Consider the following 22,643-nt stretch of genomic DNA (forward strand, 5'->3'; position numbering starts at 1 on the left):
CTACCAAGCACTTCAACCGTGATAGAATGACTAGCTGATCCAAGACGGTTTGAAGCAGTCAGTGTGTAACAGCCTTTGTCCTGCCTGATTGTTTCAGGGATGGTAAGCTTGGTATCTGATTTGGTTCTGTGTACCTCCGCCGTTTCAATTATAAGGGTTTTAGTTGATTTTGAAATAACAATTTCATTCTTCAACCACTCTATCTTTGGCATTGGAAGACCTGTCACCTCAGCAGGAATTTCAATGGCCTCTCCTTTCTTCACAATGATTTCATCCCCTTTGAAGTGCTTGAGTAAGGTCACAATTGGGGCCACTAAGTAAAAATAAATTTAAAATTTTGTTATATATGAATATCATCATGCTCCTTGGGCAAATGCATTGCTTTAAAATAAAATAGGAATATGGAGCAAAATAAAACAAACCTTCATCATCTTGAATTACTACAGTCAATGGAATGGAAGGATCGCTTTCCCCAATTTCATTGACCGCCTTCACGCGGAATTCATACATGTGAAGCTCTGAGAGATTCTCCACAGTCAATGTGTGATCCGTGCAAATATCTTTGTTGGCAACCACAAACGCAGCTTCATTTTGCCTCTTTTTTTCAACAAAGTATCCAAGAATTGGACTGCCTCCATCATTACGGGGTGGTCTCCAGGTAAGAGTAATAGAGGATTTGGTCCGTTCAATATAATGGAATCTCTCTGGGGAAGTTGGAGGACCTAAGATTCGCCAGTTAAACAGTTAGTATCACAAACTTAAAATTCCAGTCTTTCTCCAGGTATTTCAAACTGAAGTACTTCTAAAGGGTATAAAGTTACCTTTCGGATCCACTGCAAGGATTGGGCCCAATTCGACTGCAGGGCCACAGCCATACTTGTTCTTCGCCACAATACGGAAGGTGTATTCCTGGCCTTCAAGGATACCTACAATCTCACATTTAGATGGTATTGTCTCTATAGGTTGTCTCCATGTGTGCATCTTTGAATCTTTTCTTTCTACAATGAAGCCAGTGAGATCACTTCCACCATCATCTTCAGGGTCTGACCAGTTTAGCATCATCAGCTTTCTTGTGACAACAACAGGTTTCAAATCAAGCACAGGGCCAGGAACATCTGATGAAAATTAAGACATTTTTAATGGAAAAAGAAGAAATTAATTGAGAAAATATTTTAATACAGTATACTATGTAGAGCAATTGAATAAATATCCGAAAAATTTTCATTTTTACCAAAAACTTCCACTCTTGTCCAAGCCGATTTGGTTCCACTGCTGTTTGAGGCAATAATCTGGTACTTGCCCTCATCCTTTCTCGTTATATTTTTTACAGTAAGAACATGATCATTCCCCACACTTTCAGTAACAACACGCTCTTTGTTAGGTGCACTGTCATCTTTTGTCCATTTCACATATGGTGGAGGTCTACCAGTTACATGTGCAGGCACGGTCAGTGTCTCCCCAGCTCTTATGGTAACACCATTCTTTACTGAAAGATCAAGCTCAACAACTGGAAGCTCTGTGAAGATAAAACAATAATAAAATATTAGCTGCTTTGTAGAGTATAGTGTTTAATGTTATGTTGTAACAATTTTTTTTAATTGGTTACCTTGTGGATCCTTCACTGTAACAGGTTCAGTAATGCCAGGGGGTCCTTCACCTGCAGCATTGACAGCTATGACACGGACAGCATATTTTGCACCTTCTCGAACTCCATATACTGTGAACTCGCAGCTTTTCCATGGCCTCTCTGTGCAGCGGGACCAGTCATTTGTTCCTGCTAGGACTTTGTCAACATGGTACCCTAGGATGTCTCCACCTCCGTTGTACTTAGGAGGATCCCAGGCCACTCCAATAGAACAACTGCTGGTGTCAACAATTCTTGGGATTGGTGGTCCAGGAGGCACTTAAAAACAGCAGTTCAACATTATTATTATTATTATTATTATTATTATTGCAATGGTTAAAAAAATCTAAATAATTTTACACTTACAAAAGTGTTACTTACAGATAGGTTCTTGTGCTGTTTTAGGATCAGATGGAATGCTGAACTTTCCAGGTCCAGCTGCATTTTCAGCACATACTCTGAAGATGTATGTTAAACCTTCCAGCAGACCTTCAACATTTACTTCAAGGGCATTGATCAAGTTGCGGTTTACTCTGGCCCAGTGCGTACTGTTAATTTCACGCCTTTCAACCCAGTAGCCTACAATGGGACTGCCGTTATCTTTTGGCTCAGTCCAAGTAACAAGCATACTGTTAGCAGTGATGTCCTCAATTTCAGGCTTTTCTGGGGCTTCAGGTGGGTCTTAAACAGACAATTACAACAAAATTTAACAGATCATTTTTCAATCTTGCTTTAAAGTAGGGTTGTAATTTTATAGTAAAACATTATGTTTCTTACCAAATGGATTCTTTGCAACAACTGGTGTAGACACACATGGGGCTCCAGGACCAAACCTGTTCTCAGCAGTGATACGGAATAGATACTGCTTTCCTTCAATCAGTTTGGTTACATGATATGTACATCGTCTGAGAGTTGATGTCACAGTAATCCATCCAATTTCAGCCTTTGAATTATCTTTTATCTCCAAGATGTAGTTCAGGATTTCACTGCCACCATCATCTACTGGTGGGTCCCACTTGCAGATGACTGAGGTGTTTCTTATTTCTTCAAAAACCAAATTAACCGGAGGTCCAGGTACATCTAAAATTTTAAAATACCAACATAGATGTTAAGTACTGAAAATTTCTTCAGAGCATATTCATTGAATCTGCATTATGGAGGGGGGCGCGGGGGCACAGTGGCTTTGGCTGTGGCCTGCTCTGTAGTGGGTCTGGGGTTCGAGTCCTGCTTGGGATGCTTTGCGGCGGATCGGCGTCCCATCGTAGGTGTGCGCCCTATGTTGCCAGGTTAGGCTACAGTTCACCATGACCCCGCTCAGGACAAGTGGTTGTAGATGTTGTGTGTGTGTGTGTGTGTGTTATCGAGTAAAAAAAAATCATAGTAAGACACAGTAATAACTTACCAAGCACATTAACTTCGCAAGTTGCAGATGCAATGCCGTGATCATTCTCCACCCTAATCATGAAGACTCCATGATCACTTCTGATAGAATCACGTACAACAGCACGGGATTCACCCTTCCTACTTGTGTCGATTGAAAGACGTTCAGGGAGGGATGGGTAGGAAGGTTCCTCGGGCTCAGCAGGGGTGTCAGTGTCTTCTTTCTTCCTCTTGGCTTTCTCTGGCCGTTTCTTCATTGTCTCTGGCCGAATAGTTATTTTATCCTTAAGCCATGTTACAGTTGGATATGGAGATCCAGATATGTAGGCATCTAACCTGATTTCTTCACCTCTCTTGACAGTTAGACCAGACTGTAGATTTCCGCTCAGAAAAACTTTAGGTGGATCTGAAAACAATGGCATTATTCAGCAGTGTTTATAATTTATGAGACATTTAGTATGGCTACCTAATATTGCTTCAAAGGCTGGTAAAAGACATAAATATGTAGATACCTACCAACAGCATCTGCAGCCTTTATCAATGGTGTGCTGCGAGAAGGATCACTAACTCCAGCAGCATTCTCAGCACGAACGCGGAACTGATATTCTTTGCCTTCTTTCAGGCCCTTTACAGTGTAGGAAAGTACAGGTACAAGGAAGTCGTTGCATCTCTCAAACTTCTCTTCACCCTTAATTGCCTTCTCTAGAATGTAGCCCATGATTTTGCAACCACCATCATACATTGGAGGTTTCCATGTTAGTGTTAGAGAATTTGAAGTAGGATTGTGGGTTTCAACATCAACTGGTGGATCCGGTCGTTCTGAAAGGTTAAATGTAAAAAAAATATATAATATAAACAACTGATGAAATGGCTGCATTGAACTACATTAGAACTGCTTAGCACAGCTTAATGTATATTTCACTTACGCTTTTGATCTTCCGCAATCACAGGGTTTCGGATCTCCACATACTCTCCACCTCCAATTTTATTTACAGCCTTAACACGGAAATAGTACTCTCCATTAGGAATAAGGTCTTTGACTGGCCAGCTTAGTTTATTCTCTCCTGACATAACTGCAACATAGGTGCGCCTGCCAGCTTCTCTACGCTGCAGAACATAATGGAGAATAGGACTGCCACCATCGCTGTCTGGAGGTTCCCAAGAAACTTTGCATGAATTCTTTGTGACATCACTGGCAACAATATCCTTGCATGGTCCAGGAAGACCTAGTCCACACACAAAAATGAATATATTGCATCGACAAAGTATCTTTAAAAAAATGGCATTAATAATGCTTTTTAATAATGCTAAACTGATCTTTTCAAGGCAAAAACAGCTTTTTTTTTACTATATCTTACCAATAACTTTCAGATGAATTGTTCCAGTTGTTGATCCAAGCTTGTTTTCTAGTGTAATAGTGTATACACCAGCATCATTATGCAAACAGCTTGTAATTTCTAAGTTGGCAAAAGTGTATTCAGATGAGAAAGTAAGCCTTTCATCAGCCTTAAGTTCCTTTCCATCTTTGTGCCAAGACACTTTTGGCTGTGGTACTGCTCTGAATGGAATGGGTAGTTGCAGTTTCTCTCCTTCCACCACGACAATGTCTTGAGTCTGTACCTCTAGTGTAGGGTTGCCTTCATAAAACAAGAAAAACAAAAATAATATTTTAAATAGAAAAAAATAGTTCTGTTTGTTTATTTCTTTAATCAGTCAATTCTGGCAAAGCACTAATAAATTAAAAAACAAAGATACATACAGTCAGAATCCTTTGCAAAGACATTCTCGGATATATCAGAAGGTTCGCTGACTCCAACGGAATTGACTGCACGAACTCTAAAGATGTACTCTTTCTCTGGGATGGTGCCTTCTTCTGCCTTGTATTTAAGCTCTTTAACAGGACGAGAGTTGACTCTCATCCACTTCTCAGTTCCAGCTTCACAGAGTTCAATGTGATAACCAATTATAGGACTTCCCCCATTGTTCTCTGGTGGCTTCCAAGCTATAGAAATTTGATCTCTACTGGCATCAGTGATATGCAGTTCCAGGGGTGGTGATGGTGGACCTGTAAAAAAAAAAAAGGCCTCTAACATCAAATAAATACAGTGGGACCGCTGCCTATGAATTTTGATTTACACACACACATTTTCCAAACCACTTGTCCCATACAGGGTCGCAGGGAATCGGAGCCTAACCTAGCAACTCAGGGCGTAAGGGACACACCCAGGACGGGACACCAGTCCGTCACAAGGCACCCCAAGTGGGATTCGAACCCCAGACCCACTCCAACCTACTGCGCCACCGTGCCCCTTAAATGATTCATTATTCAAAAAATCTGGAAGTCAAATGTGACAAGCAGTGGGCCAGGGGCTTCCCATCAGTTCTACAATTATATTCTAATTCTATATGCAATTACCAGTGTAATGTGCTCTACCAAAAATAGTGGTATTGGACTAAGGAATCGCACTTTGAAAATCATGTATTTGTATTCATGTGTTTTCCTCTGCTGGAAAAATGCACTTTTGTTTACTCTGGGTTGTGTATTGCTTTACACAGAAGCCCCTGTTAAATGTCAGCAGAATGACACCTCTATGCTTTAAAGCAGAGAATGTTCACTCTTCCACTATGCAGCTTGAATTGGGAATGCAGATAAATTACTTACATTTTTAGTTAAGATTTTCAGAATTTGTAAGGGTTCTGCTAACAGATTTTTTTCATGACCCCTTTACATTCAGGAGGTATGAGTCAAAGATAAGAGTGAATAGTAAGTGATCTGCCAAGTCATGATTTGTACATGCCAAGTATTTTACGTTGCATTTTTTCCTGCACATAATGGTTTTTTCATCATTCCTGCAAACCTATTCCATTGCTCCCAGGAACACATATACATCAATTTATACATATAAAAATATTTCCATTGACATACTTGTTGGATCTTCAATTGTAATAATATCTGTAGGTTCACTTGGATGTCCAACACCAGCTTCATTTTCAGCCCGAACTTGGAACTGCACCTCAGTTCCTTCAATTACATCTGTGACTCTATACTGACAGTCAGGTCCTGATGTCTTTGCAGACTTCACCCATCGAGTTCCAAGCTTCTCTTTCTTCTCTATTACATATCTACAAGAGACAAGATTTTTATTATGACAAAAGATCACAAAGAACACAACAGACTGGACTGGAATTAGACATTTAAATCTCTCAACAACAACAAACCTTGTGATAGGTCTACCGCCATCATTCTTAGGAGCTTCCCATTTCAGATCAACATGTGTCTTTGTAATTTCCACCACATTCAAAGCATAAGGTGGTCCAGGAGTAGCTAAAAAAGAATTATGTGTTTTGGGTCACAATCATCTACTTTAAAAGAGCAGTGATATTACATTAAGAGAAACAGATCTTACTGAATGTGTCCTTGGCCAAGACAGAGTCCTCTAGTTCACAGAAATCACTCTGGCCAACAGCATTCTCAGCTGCCACACGGAATACATACAGAGAGCCTTCATTCAGAGGAGTAACAGTATATTTAGTTTCCTTCACTGTAGTGTCCACAGCCTGCCAACCCTTGCGCCTCACATCTCTTTTCTCTACAATGTAGTTAGTGATGGGGGAGCCACCATCTCTCTCTGGTGCTGTCCACTTAAGCTCAGCATTAGACTTAGTGACACTGACCACACTGAGCCAACGTGGGGGTGATGGAGGATCTGTTAAGTAAAGAAAAAAGTTAATAAACACCTTGTTTATAATAAAACTATTTTCCATACAAATCCAATTGCATTTTACAATATTTTTCTTAATAATTATATAAATTAAAATTACATACAGTATATTACTGCATAGCATGAAATTTCACAATTTTTTTAAAAAGCTAGTTCATTGCAGAAGGTAGTAAGGTCAGTGAACTTGGTTAAGAGTACAGCAGCTCCTTGAACTTTTATGATAAACATTTATACATTACACAAAGACTTAACAAAGCTGGATTGCTTACTGAGTCTCTCTTTGCAGAGGACTGGATCACTGGGGTCACTTGGTTCACTTTCTCCAGCACTGTTTACAGCTCTGACTCTGAAGGAATATTCCTGCTTCTCCATCAGACCCTTCAGGAAGTGCTCAAGCATGGGCACACCATCAGCCACACGCACCCAGTCTTCAGTTCCACTTTTCAGCAGCTCAATGCTATAAGACTCAATTTTAGCCCCACCATCATGCTCAGGCTTGGTCCATTGCAGGAACGCAGATGTTTTTGCCACATCCTTAACCTTAGGTTTGCCAGGTGGCCAAGGAGGGTCTGTAATGAACCAGATTTTGATTTCAGTTCTGTTTCTCAAGACTGTGCAAGTCATTCTAATGGCTACATACTACAAATACAATAAATATGTAATAATATTTTTACAATTTTACCAATTGGATCTTTAACCAAAACTGGGTCAGTTTCCTTGCTTGGTTTTCCAGGTCCAGCAAGATTCTCAGCTATGACACGGAATTTGTACTTCTTCTTAGTTGGCAATCCTTTCACTCTGGAAAAAAACATATTTAGAATAGTCTCATATCATGAGAACATAAAATCATTAAGATCTAATGTACTAATGTAACCAATCTTAGCAACAGATTTTAAAACTTGATACCTGAATGTAGTATCTGTAATTGGCAGCTTGTTGCATCTGATCCATCTATCATTGTCTGGATCATGTCTTTCAATCCAGTATCCACTAATGGGGCTACCACCATCTTCTTCAGGTTCATTCCATGTCAGTGTTAAAGAGTCCTTTGCAATATCAGAAGCTTGCAATTTAGTTGGTGCACCAGGAGGGTCTGAAAAACAAATGTGCTGTTACAAGAGAATGCACAATAAAAAAGAGATTGTACAAAATAAATAAATATGCAAATATATATATATATATATATAAAATATAAATTATATTACCAAAAGAGTACTTGGCAACAATGGGTACATGTTCTGCTGGGGGGCCAATTCCATACTGGTTCTCTGCAAACACTCTGAAGACATATTCCTTCAGAGCCACGAGATTGGTGGCCTTGAAAGTGGTTTGCTTCACTGTGGATGAAAGCTTATGCCAGACTTGGCTGTCTGTGGCTTTTCTTTCAACAATGTAGTTGGTAACTTTTGAGCCACCATCATCTCTGGGAAGGTTCCAGGCCAGGAAACAGGACTCATTGGTGATATCAGAGATATCAAAAGCAGCTGGAGGGCCTGGTTTGTCTGTTGAATTTTTTTCAAAAAACATGGTTATGTTTTTGAATCTTCAAACAGTTAGTACCAAAACTGTTATATAAGAAATGAAGAAAGAATGCTGTACCAAGAATATTAACGTCAACAGTTGCAGTAGCTCGGCCGCTGCTGTTAACAGCCTCAATGATGTAAGTGCCTGTGTCGTCTCTTTTCGTTTTCGCTATAGACACTGTGGAATGACCAGGCTTAGTCTCAATTGACACTCTATCATCGGCTTTTAAAACAAGGTCAGCCTTGGTCCAGGTGACTTTTGGTTCTGGTTTTCCGAGAACATCTGCAGGAAGCTCAATTTTGGTTCCAGCCTTGGCAGTCAAGCCTGCGAGCAGCTTTACATCTAGCATAATCTCTGGGGGTTCTGTGGATAAGTAGAAGTTTTTGTAAAACAAGAAAACATTACAAAAATATGAAACAGAAAGCTTAAGATACAATCATACCTTTAGGATCTACAGCCAGTATTTCATCTGTAGCCCTGCAAGGTTTGCTAGCACCAAGTCTGTTCAATGCTCTGACACGATATGCATACCACTGTCCCTCAGTGAGGCCAGTCACTTGTAATCTAAGTGGAAAGAAGAATTTTCAATTAATAATGATAGTTTTCATCCCAACATTCAATAAAAATTCTGATGCAACTCTAAATGAAAATACAAGAACACTTCCACATACTTTAGTTCTGGCACAGGATCTCCACAGGGCTCCCATTTGTCAGTGCCACGCTGGCACTTGTCAACAATGTAACCCTTGATTACAGAGCCACCATCATACTTTGGGGGCTCCCATGAGAGGAAGATTCCATTTGCAGATTTGTCTCTCCATTTCAGATTCTCTGGTGGGTCCGGCACAGCTGGAATTTATATAGTTTAAAACTTTAAATTTGTAAAAATATTTTTCTGTATTCTATTTTAATTTAAAGTAAAAAAATAACACATGCTCTATTTTTTTCAAATTTAATTCCAAACTAAATTTAATTTTTGTTCTGCCTTGGTTTAAAAGAAAAAAGAAAAAAGTGTTTTTCCTGCGTATTGTGTTTCCTTACTGTCCTGTGTTTTTTCAATAGATCTGTCCAAATTTACTGAAGGCAATTTTCCTTGTTGTCCTTTTGCTTTCTAAGTTATTTTCTAGTCCTGTATTTTAGAAAATTGACTGTATCTTATATACAGGTTCTGCTGTTATTCCCACAGTGGATCCTGCCAGTTCTCAGCCCTGGTCCTGATGGGGTGGAATGAGCTGCGTCTCTCCCTTGAAGTGCACAATTTTTTATTGATTTTAAGAAGGGTCGCAAAACTCATGTCTTTCAGCCCATTTTTCTCATAACTTTTTGACAGCTTCATAAATTAATCACCACATATTACTTTTATTTATGTATTTCCCATTCATTTCACTTCTATAGTCACCTACTTGAGCTATGTGTGCTAACAAATAGCTTTATGAAATGATAATCACGTGGTTGTGTCTAAAGCTCTTTGTCTGTGGAATCCACTTTAGTATATACTTTGGCCGTAACATTGACAAATACATTTTCCAAATATGTAAATGTAACAAAAATGGAAATATAAAGGTAAAAGTCAAATGTATTATGAGAATAAAACCAAAAATGGCTTAGGATCCAGAAGGTTCATGATGAAAATAAATGAAACTTAGCTGTTATTCATACTGCTTCAGTAACTTACTTGCTGGGGAGGACACATTGACTGGTTCCTCGATGTATGCTGGCTCTCCTGGGCCACACTTATTGCAGGCAATAACTCTAAACAGATACTCCTTGCCTTCAATGACATCTGTGATGGTATACTCTTGGTCCTGTATGCCACTGATAACCTTATAATAAAACATTGATAAAATAGGTCTTTTGCTTGAGTCATAAAATCTGTGGTAGTGATTTTTTTTATATACACACACACATCTTCAGAACCGCTTGTCCCATACGGGGTCGTGGGGAACCGGAGCCTACCTGGCAACACAGGGCGTAAGGCCAGAGGGGGAGGGGACACACCCAGGACAGGACGCCAGTCCGTCGCAAGGCACCCCAAGCGGGACTCGAACCCCAGACCCACCAGAGAGAAGGACTGCGGTCCAACCCACTGTACCAGCGCACCCCCACTTTTTTTTTTATATATTGTTTTAAAAATACTTTTACCTTAACCCATGTTTTGCGAGATGCTTCACGCTTTTCAATCTGGTAGCCAGTAAGTGGGCTTCCTCCATCATGTTCTGGCGCTTCCCACATAAGATGTACATGGTGCCTTGTCACCTCTGCAACCTTGAAGTCTCTGGGTGCACTTGGACATGCTAAAAAAAAAAAAAAACAACATAAAAGACTGCACCATATGGGACTGCATTCGAGATTATTTAGGGAAGTACTATAAAATTTAGAAAAAACATACCAATGATGTTGACATCAATCTCTCCTGAGACAGTGGATACATCATTCTCAAGGTGTATAGTGTAGATACCCTTGTCTGGGCGGACACTGGGAGTAATGACTAACTCGGTGAAGGTGTTTTTAGTAACCATGGAGACCCTATCTCCAGCAACCAAATCCTTGTCTGCAACACTCCAGTGTGCAGTAGGCAGGGGGTATCCGGTGATTGGTATGCGGATAGTGAGAGGGTGAGGAACGATCACCTCCAGCCCATCCCTGAATGCACTGAGGTCCATAGTAGGGGCAACTGCAGAACAGCAAGGATGATGTTATTCACTACATTTCTAGTAAATATTGTCTCTCTTGATTCAGGGTGTAAATTTTTACATACCATGTAGATCATCTGCTGTGAGAGGTCCAATCTGTTCGGCTGGGTCTGAAACACCAGCTGCATTTTCAGCTGATACTCTGTAGTGATATTTCTGCTCATGTTTTAGGCCGGTCACCTAATCAAAGAGAACAAAAAAAACCATCCATATTATACCTTTAAATATGTAGTCATCCTCCCTCACTCACTACCCCCACCATGCAAGGATAAAAAGGGTAAACCCTGGATGGGACATCAGTCCATTGCAATTAAATATTGAGTTTTATCCATAATAGCAGTAAAGTCATTTGAAAAAGACCATCTGATTTGTACAGAATAAAATAGTAGCACAGAAACCTTGTAGCACAAGTCCTGGCAAAGCCTGGCGTTACATCTGAGCCACTTGTCGGTTCCATCCTCACACTTTTCAATAATGTAGCCAGTGATTGGGCTACCTCCATTGCTCAAGGGTGTGTCCCATGTCAGCAGGACAGAGATCTTTGTCTGATCAGAGTAGTCAAAGTTCAGTGGTGGACTTGGTCTTTCTGTAAGTTTAAAAAAAAAATTGTAACGTCAAACAGTAAATATGCATTTTATTGTAATATAACACGCAACTGTCAGTTTTTTTTTTATTTTGACTAACCAATGGGATCCATGATCTTCACTGGATCAGTAGCAACACTTGGCTTGCCAATTCCAGCCTTATTTTCAGCTCTTACGCGGAAGATATACTCCTTGTCCTCTACAACATCATTGATTACAACTGTCCGGTCCTCTGGTTTGGTGACAAGAGCTGGTTCCCATCTAACAGAGGTTCTGTCACGGAGTTCAATAATGTAAGCTGTAATTTCTGATCCTCCATCATACTCAGGGGGTTCCCAGGATAGAGTGGCACCAAATTTGTTCACGTTTCCAACCATGACATTCTGTGGTGCCTCAGGAACATCTGAATCACAAAAGCAAAATAGATTAGTCAACTCATATTAATTTCTTTTTTTTTGGATCTTCATATATACCTTTCATTTGAACTTAATTTCAATAAAAACAAAATCAATGCTTACCAAACTTGTTCTTGGCCTGGACAGGTTTGTCTGTCTCCACATTAGGGCCACTTCCTACTCTGTTGCGAGCACAAACACGGAAGAAGTACATAGAGTCCCTGTGCAGCCCAGTTACACAATACTCTGTGCCTTCTGCATGGTCTGTAGCCATGGTCCAAGTCTTGCGCTTGACATCACGCCTCTCCACAACATAGGCTATGATTTTGCTACCACCATCAATCTCAGGCTCATCCCAGGCAAGGCTGACCTCACCATCAGCAGTGTCCACCACACTGAGATTTTTCACAGGTCCAGGAACATCTACGAAAGTTTTTTTTTTTTTTTAAATTTTATTTAAAAGACAGATTTTAATTTCCATAGTACTCTAATAACAATGTAATTGTAATTGTAATTGTTAATAATGCACGTAGGACCTATAATATAAGGAGCAATGATAATGTTCTGAACAGACATAAATCATTATTAATAATATCAGAAGTCATTTCCAAAGCTAATATTTAAGATAACCTTATCAATTTACACAATTTTGACTCCTAATAGCCTAATTCTAATAAAATGATTTTACAGTTTTGTTAGTTTGACCAAAAATAAATAAATATATGGTGACAGCAAGCCCTCCCTTCATTTGATCTTACCAATGACTTCCAGGTTAATAAAAGCTTCTGCTTTTCCATGTTTGTTCTGAATGACAATTTTGTATCGACCTTGGTCAGACTTCTTTGGATCCTTCAATCTGTACTCTGTCTGGTCAGCTGAAGTGTCAAAATTTTTCCTTGGTAGGCTAACATCATTAAAAAACCACTCAGCCTCAGCATGGGGATAGGCATCATAAGGAACTGTCATGACAAAAGGCTTTCCAGCATCAGTCACAAGGTTCTGATCTGTTGTCTTGAACTTTGGTACAGCTGTAGAAAGACAGAAATAAAATAATGAACACAAAAATGAATACATAAAAACATGGGAGAAATAACTGTACACACTTCAACATACCTGCTAATTCCAGCTTGGCTGTGGCATCCTTATCTTTGGCAATGATTCTATATTCACCCTGATCACGAGGCCTGATCTCACAAACCTGGAGTCTGTGAACCTTGCCCTCACTCATCATCTGGTATTTATCACCCTGGACAACGGTCATGTTGTTTCTTAACCATTTCACCTCAACTCTGTCCTTGTTGAGCTCAGCCTCGAACACAACATCTGAACCAGGAGGATCAAATATATCTCTGGGGGGTTTGATTATTTCAACTGGGATTTCTGTTAAAAAAAAAAAAAAGAGATTTAATATATAAATTAGAACAAATGCAAAAAATACGAAATTTGATAAATATCCTTAAATAATAATTGCTTGCCTTCAACAAAGAGCCTAGCCCTTGAACGTCTGTCATCAACACCACAGGCGTATTCACATTCATCATCCGGTCTACACTCCTTAATGTGCAATCTGCAGGTATTGCCCTCTTTCTCAAAGCGGTACCTTGAAATAAACAAAGAAATTATACACACACACACACACACACACACACACACACACACACACACACACACACACACACACACACACACAGAGTATGAAACCACAAGGGGGGTCACGGCGAACTGGAGCCTAACCCGGCAACATATAATAAAAAGTTTTTTGTATGCTAATATAAATTAACCTATACATCAGAAATACCTACCTGGGTCCTTCTCTGATCTCACGACCATTTTTGTACCATTTGACTTCTGATCTTTCCTTAGAGATCTGGCAGGAGAACTCAGCATCCTCAAACTCAGTGATGGTCTGGTCCATTAGCTGGGTTAAGAAGTCAGTTGGGGCCTCGCTGATGATGAGTTCAGCTGTAGATTTGTCAGAACCAGCAACAACCGAATACTCTGCCTCATCTGCCAGACTGCAGTCCTTAATAGTCAATGTGTGTTTGTTTTTGTCCACTTTGTACAAAATTCGTTTGTCAAAAGTAATCTCTTGTCCTCCTTTCATCCATTTTACTGTCACATTGGGTTTGTTAACTTTGCAAGAGAAGGTCACAGTCCTTTTCTCCAAGGTCTCACAGTCCTCAAGGGGCTCAATGATCCTAAGGTCTTCCTCTACAGATACATTTACAGATATAGATTAATTATAACACCAAAATTATGGAATTGTATATCTAATTAGATAATAAAAATGTAATAAAAGTATTTACCTTGTATACTGAGTGTAGCAGAGCTTTTGGCATGTTCTCCACGGTGATTTGTTAGAGTGACTGTGTAATTAGCTTCATCTGACATCTGAGCATCTTTGATTCTCAGAGAAAACACATTATCTTTCTGGGTCATAACAAATCTGCCAGTCTCAAACATTGTCTCATCATTTTTCAGCCACTTAGCTTTAGCACCCTCAGTATTCACCTCACAGTTGAAGACAATTTCTTGACCCTCCTTTGCTTGGGTGTCTTTGATAGGTGTAATAATCCTTAGCTTTTCTGCAGAGAGGACATACTTGTGAGCACTATAGTTCAACAGGCTCTGCACATTGTGTTACTAGAGATTTTGTACATCAACATAATTTTATTATATTTATGTAACTGTAAACTCACACACATTTTCAGAACCGGTTGTCCCATACAGGGTCACGGGGAACCGGAGCCTACCCGGTAACACAGGGCGTAAGGCCGGAGGGGGAGGGGACACACCCAGGACGGGACGCCAGTCTGTCGCAAGGCACCCCAAGCGGGACTCGAACCCCAGACCCACCGGAGAGCAGGACCCGGTCCAACCCACTGCGCCACCGCGCCACCGCACCCCCTTTGTAACTGTAAACTCTTAAAACTTAACTGCTACAAAATATATGTTGAGTAGTCAATAACATTATCCACTGATGGCTTGCAACCTCAGCAGTGTTACAAAATGACAAGTCATATAACTTACTGACTGCACCATGTAAAACAGTCTATTTTGAAAGCACCTACCAATCACAAAAAGATCTGCAGTAGCTCTTGAAGAGCCAATGAGGGCAACATAGGGACCCTCATCTTTTAGCAAACAATCCTTAACAATAAGTGCTCTTCTCTTGCCATCACAAACAATATCATATTTGTCTCCGATTTCGAGTTCCTTGTCGTCCTTAATCCATTTAACTTCGTAAGTGTCCTTGGAAACTGAGCAAACAAACTCTGCCTTTTCACCTTCGACCACTTCTTGGCTCTGAGGCCTGGTAATGAATTCGGCTGCCTTTTCTGAAAGAAAAAAAAACAGTTAAATAAACTGAGATGCTTCAGATGTTTTCTAATATTTTGTGCATGCATGAAACATAGTTAACCTAATGTATAGTGGTTAGAACTACTGTCTTTGAATCCAAAGGTTGCAGGTTCAATCCCCACCTCTGGCTGTAGTACCCCTGAGCAAGATACTTACCCTAAAATTGTTTGAGTAAAATTACCCAGCTATATAAATGGGTAAGTAATTGCAAGCTTGTAATAACTGTAACCTTAACATTATAACTCGCTTTGGAGAAAAGCGTCAGCTAAATGAACAAATGTATAATTATTTTTCGAGTTTGTGAAAATCCTCTAAACATATCTGAGCACTGCAGTACTCACGTATTACTTGTACATAAATACTATTGATTTGTGTAGCATTGTTTTGAGCAGCATTTCATCTTACCATTAATCCTCAGTGTCGCTGAGGTTTGTGAACTTGGTAATCGGCAATTGTACTCTCCAACGTCATCCATACGAAGGTCCCGGATAATAAGTATCCTCTTTCTGCCATCTTGAATCTGTTCAAATCTGCCCCCCTCAGGCAGCTCTTGGTCACCTTTGAACCATCTCACTTCTGCACTGGGCTTTGACACCTCACAGATCATCTTAATACTGTCAGTTTCGGTACCCTCAACATTGGACAGATTCTTTGTAAACACAGCCTCTTCCTCTGCAAAAACAAATATTTTTAATTTAGTCAAGTGATTAAAAATTTTAATTCAGTAATTAAACTGTGTTCTTGTCTCTGGTACTCCAACTCCAACAATGCATCAACATATTAATTTTTTTTGTCCTTTGATTCACACCATTAACAGATTTTCTTTTCACTTTTTTACTAATTATGCTGATGCAAGACAGATGTTGATGTTAGTGACCAGCAGGTTACGGGCCACAGAAATGTCTATATCCAGTCAAGATAACATGGAACTTGAAGATGAACTACTGCAGCTACTGCACTTCAGAACATAAATTTGACTGGTTGAATCAGTCAGGGGTCTCAAAGTATCGGTGAATAGTTAAATTAGACTCACCAATAACAGTAAGCATTCCAGAGGTTTTTGCAGTCCTGGCATCACATTCATATTCAGCTTCGTCTTCAAAGACTGATTTGTTGATAATAAGAATGCGCTGAACCCCCTTGGCAATAATGTCATATTTTTTGCCTTTTCTAATTTCACTGCCATCTTTGAACCATTGAACCTGTTAGTAAAGATTAAAACTATGGTCAGGACAGTGACTTGAATTATTCCACTCTATATGCTTGTTGCCACGTCATGTTTCTGTAGAGTACCTTTGCATTCTCACGAGAAACTTCACATTCAAATCTGGCCGAATCCTTCTCTTTGACTTCAACATCATGGAGTGGCTTGGTGAATTCAACACGCAGCGCTACCAACACAAACACACCTTATTAATATGGCCTAATATCAAACAGTCAGTCCACCTATCTACACATACATTACTTACGCTCAACGTTCAGGAAGGCAGACGTCTTGAAATCTTTGGCATCGCAGGTGTAAGTTTTAGAATCATCAAGAGTACAGCCTTGAATTATGAGCTTTCTCTTCCGTCCATCAGCAACAATATCATACTTCTTAGTTTTGCGGATTTCTTGTCCATCTCTGAACCATTTCACCTCAGCTTTTTCCCTAGACACTTCACATTCCAAGGTGGCAGTAGCCTCCTCCTCAACAGTTTGATCTTCCAGAGGCTTTGTGAATTCAACTGGTGGTTCTGTAGCAAAAAAATGCTCATTAAAATGACATTATATTTGACATTATATTTTTGTCATTTAGCTGAGACCTTTTTTTCCAAAAGCATCTTACCATCTTAGGTATACTGCACTAAACTACTCAAAATTATTTACCTAATTATAGAGATGGGTAATTTATTTTTATATTCAAGGTAAATACTTCGCTCAAGGGCACTACAAAAGTTCAAAGCACAGATTCTAACTCTTGATTAAAACCCAGTGAAGTAATGACTATAAGCAGTATACTACATGTTGCCTCCTTTAAATGAAACAAAAAGAAACAAATAAATGGCAAAATAAAATATTAATGAAGGTATTCAATGAATTAAGGAGACTGTACATACCATTAACAATGAGCCTGGCCTGAGTAAGGAAGTCCTTAGCTGTTAGTTTGACTTCTCCAGCCTCATTAAGCTTTACATCTCTAACGGTCAGGGTGTGAACTCTGCCTTCAGCACGTGTGACAATCTATATAAATTCAAAAGAAAGTTAAACGACAGGAAAATAATCCAAAAGGACATTTTGTCATAAAATCAGCACAATTTTCTTAAAAGTTATTTAAATGTATCAACCTTAACCTTGAACAACTTTTCTAATCTTGTTTATTATTTTGAATGTGTTATTGTACATTTTTTTATTTCTTGTCAAAAATTAAGTTGTATTATATAGCCACTTTATCCAAGGAATTGGCGAAAATAAGGAATGTTTAGCAAATTGTTTATCATGTTTTAACTTTGAGATAACTATAAAGTTGGCATATTTCCAATCTGAATATTTCCTTATAGTATCATATAATGCAGAATTTACATTTTATTATTTTACATAATATTATGAATACATACAACCCACCAAAATAAACATTTTCTATTTTTTATTACAATATTTACATCAAAGTAAAGAAATTTTAAGAATTTGAGGCTTGAAGAAATCCGTGCTATAGCTCTCTGTTAGGTTAATAGTTAAGCAGTAAGAAAAATTCAGGGCTAAGCACTTCCTTCTGTACTCCCAGCACCCAACACCAATAATAATGCAAATTCACAAATTACTGCAAGAAACATTATTATTACAGGGTACTATGTAGCATTCAAGAAAAAAAAAAACTGCTCAAACAATTGACAGACAGACAGACAGACAGATAGATAGATAGATAGATAGATAGATAGATAGATGCAAAACTTACTCTATCACTTGGTTCCAGCTTTGTATTTCCTAAGTACCAGTCTACAACGATTCCTTCATAAGACAGTTCACACTCAAATGTGGCAGTCTCCCCAGCAGTAACTGTAACATCTTTGAGTGGTCGCAGCAGACCAATGACCCGAGCTTTACAGAAAACAGAAGACATTATTAGTCTTCAACAAGTCCAGATCCAGAATAGCACGCCCAAAGTTTAAGCTGTAACTCCACAGCAAAAGTTTATCATTTTGCTACCCTTTGAGATGCATGGCTCTGCTCTGGATTTTAGCATAGACTGATGATAACAGCACATAGCAAAGGAGTGGGATGGAATTTGCTTATTAAGTTTCTTCAGCATGTATATGGTCAGCAGAAAACCTGGAATGGCAGCATGCCAAGTTCTAACTGCCAGCTATAGATAGGGCATGCCACTTCAAAAATAGACACAACACCTAATAAACCAGTAGCCATGTAAACCTCTACACTCTGTTACTGTCAATCATGTTTCTAGATTTTTTCCAAGAAAATGACAATGTTGGTGTCTGTTTCCCAACAAAGATAAATCGCAATCCTATGCAAGATCCAAATATCCATACAAAACAGATTTTGCAGTGTAGACCATTTTTAGGAAAGCATACTATGGTTTCATAGCCATCACTTTCCTAATAAACAGCCTGTTATTTTTGCCATTATGTTTCATAAATTAAGAAAATATTTTAGTATGATAGCTTCATGTGTTTAGTCTTTCCTGTGTATACACATCTATACATACCTGAAAAGCAATCAAATGATTGACCTACAAATATTTTACTTAGCTTGGTAGGGATGTAAAACACAGAAAACTGTACATTTAACTGAAAGCTGTCAGAATGTTTAGTTGATAATAATGCAGGACTATTAAAGTGAATGCTTGAAACGTATTTGAAACCAGTGTTTAGTGCATGACAATATTCACAGACACAATAAAACATTTCCAGAGCAATGATTCATGCACAGCTTTGTTAACTTCTTACTCTTATACAATAAATATGAATTACAAATACAGCATAAACTCTGAGCAGTTCAGTAGTGCTTTTTTTGGTGAAGTTTAACTACAATGAATATACAGTGTGACGGAGAACAGGTGTTTACCTTTAACTCTGAGCTGAGCACTGGATTTAGCATTGGCTGCCTGGAAATCTACACCACCAGCCTGGCTCATGAGCACGTTGTACAGGATAAGAATGTGCTTGGTGCCCTCTTCTTTAATCTCACAGTCCTTAAAAGGTCATGTAGAAATAAAGAGTTAAATTAAAGACAGATGAAGAAATCTGGAAATGTTAATTAAAATGTGTTATTTCAATACTGATTTTTTTTACTGTAGCATAACAATTACTTAATGTCACAGCCTACTTTTTACACAGCAAAAGAAAAAGGGAGCAAAACCTCAGCTTTATCTACATAAATCAAACATTCAGTTTTACACCACTAAAGATTTAAAAATAAATTTCATTACAGGAGACTGGTGAAGTGCATCTCCTTTAAGTTTCCAGTGACCATGGACATCCTCTTCAGAGATCTCTGTCTCAAAGCGAGCAGACTCTGTCTCTGTCACCTCCACACTATACAGAGGGCGGATGATTTTAATATCACGTTCTAGGGGAGAACAAAAATAACAAGGGCTGGAATTTAATAGACTGCAGCACATAGCAATAGTAATAGTAGTTTCTAAAATAAAATATATATTATATCTATATAATATATAACACAACGCACCCTCAATATTTAATTTAGCAGCAGTCTTATCAGAACCACAGTCACATGTATATTCCCCAATGTTGCCCTTCTCTGCCTTCTTCACAGTTAAAATGCGCTTCTTTCCATCTGATTTCATGAACACATTTTTGGAGGGAGTGATCTCCTTGCCATCCTTGAACCATTTCACTTCGGCAGAAGGCTTGCTCAGTTCACACATCAGGACAACTTCATCCTTTTCTACTGCAGTGTAGTCTTGCAATTTTCTGACGAAGTACGGTTCTCCCTCTGGGAAACAGATGTTTCATTATTAATGCGAGGCCTCTAACATCTTTATTGAGCTATCATAATTTGTCTTTAAAAGACCTGGAACTTAAATATTCCCCTTCACAAAAACCTGTTTATACTTACCATTCGCTCAGCACTAAAGTTCAAACCAACTTTCACAGGTTGCAGTTTTCATAAAAAATCAACATTGCTACATACATGCTGAAATGAATACCATTTTCTTACCAAGAACAGTAAGCATAGCCTCAGAACTTTTCCCCAGTGCTTCAGCTTTAATGAGAGATGTGTCGTCAATGGAAACTTCTTTAAAGGCCAAAGTATGAACCTTCCCATCCTCTGACATATGAACAACTTTGCTTGGGTGCAAGCGAACATCATTCTTGTACCAAGTGACTGGTACCTTGTCATGAGACAGTTCAACACTGAACTCTGCCGTTTCCCTTTCTTTTACTGTTACATCTTTGATAGGTTTGATGAACTCAAGTCGAATTCCTAAGAAGTTTGGAAGTTAGAAGTAAAGAAAAAAGCTTATTTATTTAATGATTCAAGTTTTAATAGGTCTAACAAGTTACTGATATTTTTTTTCATATTCAGAACTTTGAACCATTGAGATAAGAAAAATTTTACTTGACTGAAGTTTTCTGTATCATACCTTGAATTACAAGTTTCCCAGATGTTCTTTTGTCTTCTGCTTCAAACATGTATTTGGCCTCATCCTCATAGGCAGCAGATTTGACCACAAGAATATGACGACTGCCCTCTTGAAGTATTTCAAATTTCTCATCAGTTTTCAAATCCTGAGATCCTTTTAGCCACCGGAAGGTCTTAGCTTCCCTAGAAACTTCACATTCAAACCTTGCTTCATCCTTCTCATACACGTGTACATCACTCAAGGGAGTGATAAAGGTAAGTGGAAGCTCTGCAATGTATAGACAACATGTGAGTGTTTAGCTCTTTCTTTTACAAGGAAGGTTACAAAAGTGTTTAGGAAATGATTTGCTCTATTTCTGAAAAAGAAAGATAGCTATACCTTTCACTTTCAAATTAGCTGCACACTTGGCATTAGCAGCCTGGAATGCCACTTCTCCTGACTGAGGGATTTTACAGTTGTACAATGTCAAGATGTGCTTGGCACCATCCTGAATAATTTCAACATCCTGCAAACAATACCACAGCATATACTGTTAAAAGAAGCATACTGTAAATTGTATAAATGAGGAATACCTAGAGAGGCAAGAACATTTCAGAAACACAGTCAAATAAAAGGCATTTGTTGAAAACATTCAGGAAGTTATCATACAGGAGATGGCGTTAGAACTTCTCCTTTCAATTTCCACTGGCCATGTACATCATCTTCAGAGATTTCCACCTCAAAACGTGCAGTCTCTCCATCAAAGAGCTCCACACCATACAAGGGGCGGATGACCTTGATGTCACGAGCTGTAATACAAAAATCAATGTATTAAGATGAATGAAAACAAGTACAATAAAAAAAGCTGTTCGTCTTGAAAATATTAGTGTTTACCTTCAATGTTAATCTCTGCAACTGTCTTGTCTGTTCCACAATCACAAACATAAGTTCCCTTATCTTTGTTATCCACTCTCTTGATTGAAAGGATCCTCCGTTTGCCATCAGCCTTCATACTGACCATCTTAGAGGCTTTGACTTCTGCCTCATTATGGTACCATTTCACAGGAACATCTTTGCTTAGCTCACAGTCAAGGATAACCTCATCTTTCTCAACTGCAGTATAATCTTGTAATTTAACTGTAAAGTATGGGTCAGCCTCTGGAAAAATTGGTTAGAGGAGATAACCAACAAATAAAAATAGGAAGAAAAAACATTTTTGTAAAATACAGATGAAAAGAATATTTCTGAAAGAATTCTTAGCAGTGATGTTTCCATATATCTCAACATATCTCAATAATAGTTATATTTACTAGTTCTTAGTCACCAAAACTATCGTGACATCTACAGAGTCAAGAGAGAAGTAAAGTAGAAATAAGATTTACCTATAACTGTAAGGTTAGCCATCGTGGGAATTCCTTTGGCCTCTGCCTTAATCTGGCAGGTGTCATCTAGAGTCACTTCTTTGATTTCTAATATATGTTTTTTTCCATCAACATGGGTAAGTACAGTTCTGCTGGGATGCAATTTTGTTTCATTTTTGTACCATGTCACCGGTACATTTTCATGACTGAGCTCAAGCTCAAACCGAGCTGTTTTACCTTCCTTCACTATTTGGTCATTTAACGGTGTGGTGACCTTGAGCCGTATACCTACAATATAGTAATGGCGCACGTTGTGGATTTAGCTTTGTTAAAGTACAGCCTTACTTTAGTTGCTATAGAAAAGAATGAATCATTGCATGTTTGCTACATAAAGTGTGAATAATAATAACATTATT

At 38.7% G+C, this 22,643-nt stretch overlaps 1 protein-coding gene across 1 annotated transcript in view; it reads right to left on the bottom strand.

The window, feature by feature from the left end:
* Positions 1–22,643, bottom strand: part of LOC108924242 (titin-like) — a 187,098-nt gene that overhangs the window by 70,873 nt on the left and 93,582 nt on the right. The window contains exons 126-176 of the mRNA XM_029247485.1: positions 22,249–22,515; positions 21,761–22,024; positions 21,536–21,675; positions 21,266–21,392; positions 20,888–21,154; positions 20,461–20,727; positions 19,969–20,235; positions 19,709–19,848; positions 19,345–19,471; positions 18,218–18,360; positions 17,382–17,505; positions 16,752–17,018; positions 16,576–16,673; positions 16,316–16,484; positions 15,688–15,954; positions 14,994–15,260; positions 14,229–14,507; positions 13,725–14,133; positions 13,398–13,522; positions 13,036–13,302; positions 12,681–12,950; positions 12,046–12,345; positions 11,628–11,930; positions 11,342–11,529; positions 11,009–11,123; positions 10,640–10,924; positions 10,393–10,544; positions 9,926–10,073; positions 8,922–9,099; positions 8,693–8,814; positions 8,326–8,613; positions 7,932–8,228; positions 7,633–7,819; positions 7,409–7,524; positions 6,996–7,295; positions 6,412–6,711; positions 6,224–6,329; positions 5,931–6,127; positions 4,764–5,069; positions 4,363–4,641; positions 3,931–4,230; positions 3,521–3,823; positions 3,296–3,410; positions 3,027–3,148; positions 2,402–2,704; positions 2,006–2,305; positions 1,607–1,903; positions 1,232–1,516; positions 822–1,115; positions 423–722; positions 5–313 (exon numbers count right to left, since the gene is read on the bottom strand). Of these exons, the coding sequence (XP_029103318.1) occupies positions 5–313; positions 423–722; positions 822–1,115; positions 1,232–1,516; positions 1,607–1,903; positions 2,006–2,305; positions 2,402–2,704; positions 3,027–3,148; positions 3,296–3,410; positions 3,521–3,823; positions 3,931–4,230; positions 4,363–4,641; positions 4,764–5,069; positions 5,931–6,127; positions 6,224–6,329; positions 6,412–6,711; positions 6,996–7,295; positions 7,409–7,524; positions 7,633–7,819; positions 7,932–8,228; positions 8,326–8,613; positions 8,693–8,814; positions 8,922–9,099; positions 9,926–10,073; positions 10,393–10,544; positions 10,640–10,924; positions 11,009–11,123; positions 11,342–11,529; positions 11,628–11,930; positions 12,046–12,345; positions 12,681–12,950; positions 13,036–13,302; positions 13,398–13,522; positions 13,725–14,133; positions 14,229–14,507; positions 14,994–15,260; positions 15,688–15,954; positions 16,316–16,484; positions 16,576–16,673; positions 16,752–17,018; positions 17,382–17,505; positions 18,218–18,360; positions 19,345–19,471; positions 19,709–19,848; positions 19,969–20,235; positions 20,461–20,727; positions 20,888–21,154; positions 21,266–21,392; positions 21,536–21,675; positions 21,761–22,024; positions 22,249–22,515 (11,646 nt within the window). The remainder of the gene's footprint in view (positions 1–4; positions 314–422; positions 723–821; positions 1,116–1,231; positions 1,517–1,606; positions 1,904–2,005; positions 2,306–2,401; positions 2,705–3,026; positions 3,149–3,295; positions 3,411–3,520; positions 3,824–3,930; positions 4,231–4,362; positions 4,642–4,763; positions 5,070–5,930; positions 6,128–6,223; positions 6,330–6,411; positions 6,712–6,995; positions 7,296–7,408; positions 7,525–7,632; positions 7,820–7,931; positions 8,229–8,325; positions 8,614–8,692; positions 8,815–8,921; positions 9,100–9,925; positions 10,074–10,392; positions 10,545–10,639; positions 10,925–11,008; positions 11,124–11,341; positions 11,530–11,627; positions 11,931–12,045; positions 12,346–12,680; positions 12,951–13,035; positions 13,303–13,397; positions 13,523–13,724; positions 14,134–14,228; positions 14,508–14,993; positions 15,261–15,687; positions 15,955–16,315; positions 16,485–16,575; positions 16,674–16,751; positions 17,019–17,381; positions 17,506–18,217; positions 18,361–19,344; positions 19,472–19,708; positions 19,849–19,968; positions 20,236–20,460; positions 20,728–20,887; positions 21,155–21,265; positions 21,393–21,535; positions 21,676–21,760; positions 22,025–22,248; positions 22,516–22,643) is intronic.

Source organism: Scleropages formosus, chromosome 21 (genome assembly GCF_900964775.1).
Source record: "Scleropages formosus chromosome 21, fSclFor1.1, whole genome shotgun sequence".
In the NCBI taxonomy this organism is placed as follows: Eukaryota; Metazoa; Chordata; class Actinopteri; order Osteoglossiformes; family Osteoglossidae; genus Scleropages; species Scleropages formosus.